At 50.4% G+C, this 2,209-nt stretch overlaps 1 protein-coding gene across 5 annotated transcripts in view; it reads left to right on the top strand.

Annotated features, from left to right (window-relative positions):
• MED24 (mediator complex subunit 24) overlaps positions 1–2,209 on the top strand; it is a 39,154-nt gene that overhangs the window by 27,208 nt on the left and 9,737 nt on the right. For 4 of the 5 annotated variants that reach the window (XM_019550331.1, XM_019550333.1, XM_019550329.1 and 1 more), the window contains exons 18-19: positions 657–756; positions 1,858–2,033. In XM_019550331.1, coding sequence (XP_019405876.1) covers positions 657–756; positions 1,858–2,033 — 276 coding nt within the window. The remainder of the gene's footprint in view (positions 1–656; positions 757–1,857; positions 2,034–2,209) is intronic. The other variant, XM_019550332.1, reaches the window with a different exon arrangement.

Below are 2,209 nucleotides of genomic sequence, written 5' to 3'. Positions count from 1 at the left end.
CAGGTCCCGTAGCCTCTCCTCATAGGGCCTGCCCTGCTGTCCCCTGACCATGTGAGTGGCCCTCCTCTGGACCTTCTTGATGCTGGCCACATCTTTCCTAAATTGTGGTGCCCAGAACTGGATGCACTACTCCAACTGTAGCCTGACCAGTGTCGCATAGAGGGGGAGGATCACCTCCTTGGCCCTGCTCATGATGCATCTGCAGATGCATGACAAGGTGTGGTTGGCCTTACCACATCCTCACATTGGTGGCCCATGTTCATTTTGGAATCGATGATAACTCCAAGATCTCTTTCTGCCACTGTGCTTTCGAGAAGGGAGTTCCTCAGCCTGTAGGTATGCTGCTGGTTCTTCCTATCCAAGTGCAGTACCCTGCACTTGTCAGTATTGAATTCCATCCTATTCTTATTCGTCCACCCCTATAACCTGTCTAGGTCCAGCTGTATCCTGTCCCTCCCTTCTGGCGTGCGCACCTTGCCCCAGCTCTTGGTGTCAGTGAATTTGAACAGGGTGCTTTTTGCCCCCTTGTCCAAGTCGCTAATAAAGAGATTGAATGATGTGGGCCCAAGGACTTGGATAGAAGGATTGTTTTGAGCCAGTATTACGTCTTGACTTTGACATTAACCTAAGTTTCTTTCTCTTTCTCTCCTGGGCAGGCAGATGAAATGGCACGAGGCCTGTCTGAGCATCTCGGCTGCCATCCTGGAGATCCTCAATGCCTGGGAGAATGGAGTCCTCACTTTTGAGTCAATTCAGGTAAGTGTTGCTCTGACACTTTCCCTTGTGTGTTCAACAGACCTCTTCCCTAGCTGGAGTAGATTAGAGGCATTTGTATCTCTGATCTCTTACCCTCCATGGCAGCCTCAGTAGAGAGACTGGGACCCAAATCAGCCCCAGGAGCCAAATTCCCTCCTTATTGCTACCTCCAGGTTAGGGTGGGAGCATGGTGGTGCACATGTGAGGGTCACAGGTTGCCTGTCTGTTAGACAAGCAAGTCTGCTTCAAGAGTTGTTAATCCAGCATCTCTTATCAAGGCAAAAATAACCTAGAATACAGCACTCATGTCAGGAGTGTTAATAGCTCACTGGAGGCACAGCTTGTACCAATCTTTTCCACAGGAGCTTCTCTCTCTAGTGCTAGCCAGGTAGGAAGTGGATGTGAGCTCTCCTTGTTAGGACAGAGTCTAGATGGTCTCTGTCATCCTGTCTGGTTGGTTACCAGCTCTGCGGTTTTATAAAATCTCCTCAAGCATCTCGTGTTTAGAGGTAGCTTTTACATTTCACTCAGTCACCTCCAGCCTTTCCTTGTGAAAGTTGCCTGAGCGTAAGGAGTCCTTTGAGGCTTGCAATGGCAACTAACCAACATCCATGCCTTTGGGAGACGCCTAGAAAGGGTCAAGTTAAGACGCCTGGAAGCCCTTCTTTGTGATTTGCCTCTATGATTTGTCTTGAGACCTTGGGTAGCTGCTGCCTATCTTCATTCCTCAGGTTCGTCATCTATAGAGCCTGGATAATGACCCCCGCCTTCAAAGTGCTCTGAGGCTTGTGGAGGTAGGGCACTGTAACAGTGCTCAGTATGACTGCTTCCTCCCAGCAATTGGCCCCAGAGGCTGGCATAAAGCCAGTGATGCCAATAGATATCTCTTCATGGATGTCAGTTTGGTTTGGATCAGACCTTGAGGGCCAGACTGACTCTCATCCATTTCAGTGGAGCTACATTGAGCCACACTAGGGGTGGTTGTGGCTCCATAATGGCAGGACCCCTCAGCAGCATGAAGGGACATGGGTTGTCTGAAATGAGATGGGGATGGCACTGTACTCGTGTCCGGTGCTGAATCTCCATGTGTCCTGCTCTTAGAAGATCACTGATAACATCAAGGGAAAGGTGTGCAGCATGGCTGTGTGTGCAGTGGCCTGGCTGGTGGCCCATGTCCGGATGCTGGGCTTGGATGAGAGGGAGAAGTCACTGCAGATGATCCGACAGCTTGCTACACCCCTGTACAGCGAGAACACACTTCAGTTTTACAATGAACGGTGAGCAGGCTGGGGGCCAGGGCACAGCATGGCAGGGTCATGTGTTGTTGGGGCCATGGTGTCATCACTCAGGGAGGAAGCGCTCTGGCTTCAGGACATTTAACACCTGCGTGGACAAAGTTTCATAGTTTCATAGTAGCTAGAGTCGGAAGGGACCTAGGAAGATCATCTAGTCC

This window comes from Crocodylus porosus, unplaced genomic scaffold (genome assembly GCF_001723895.1).
Source record: "Crocodylus porosus isolate Cpor-Errol unplaced genomic scaffold, CroPor_comp1, whole genome shotgun sequence".
Lineage (NCBI taxonomy): Eukaryota > Metazoa > Chordata > Crocodylia > Crocodylidae > Crocodylus > Crocodylus porosus.
The sequence above is the reverse complement of the archived record's forward strand: the minus strand, read 5'-3'. Positions and strand labels throughout refer to the sequence as shown.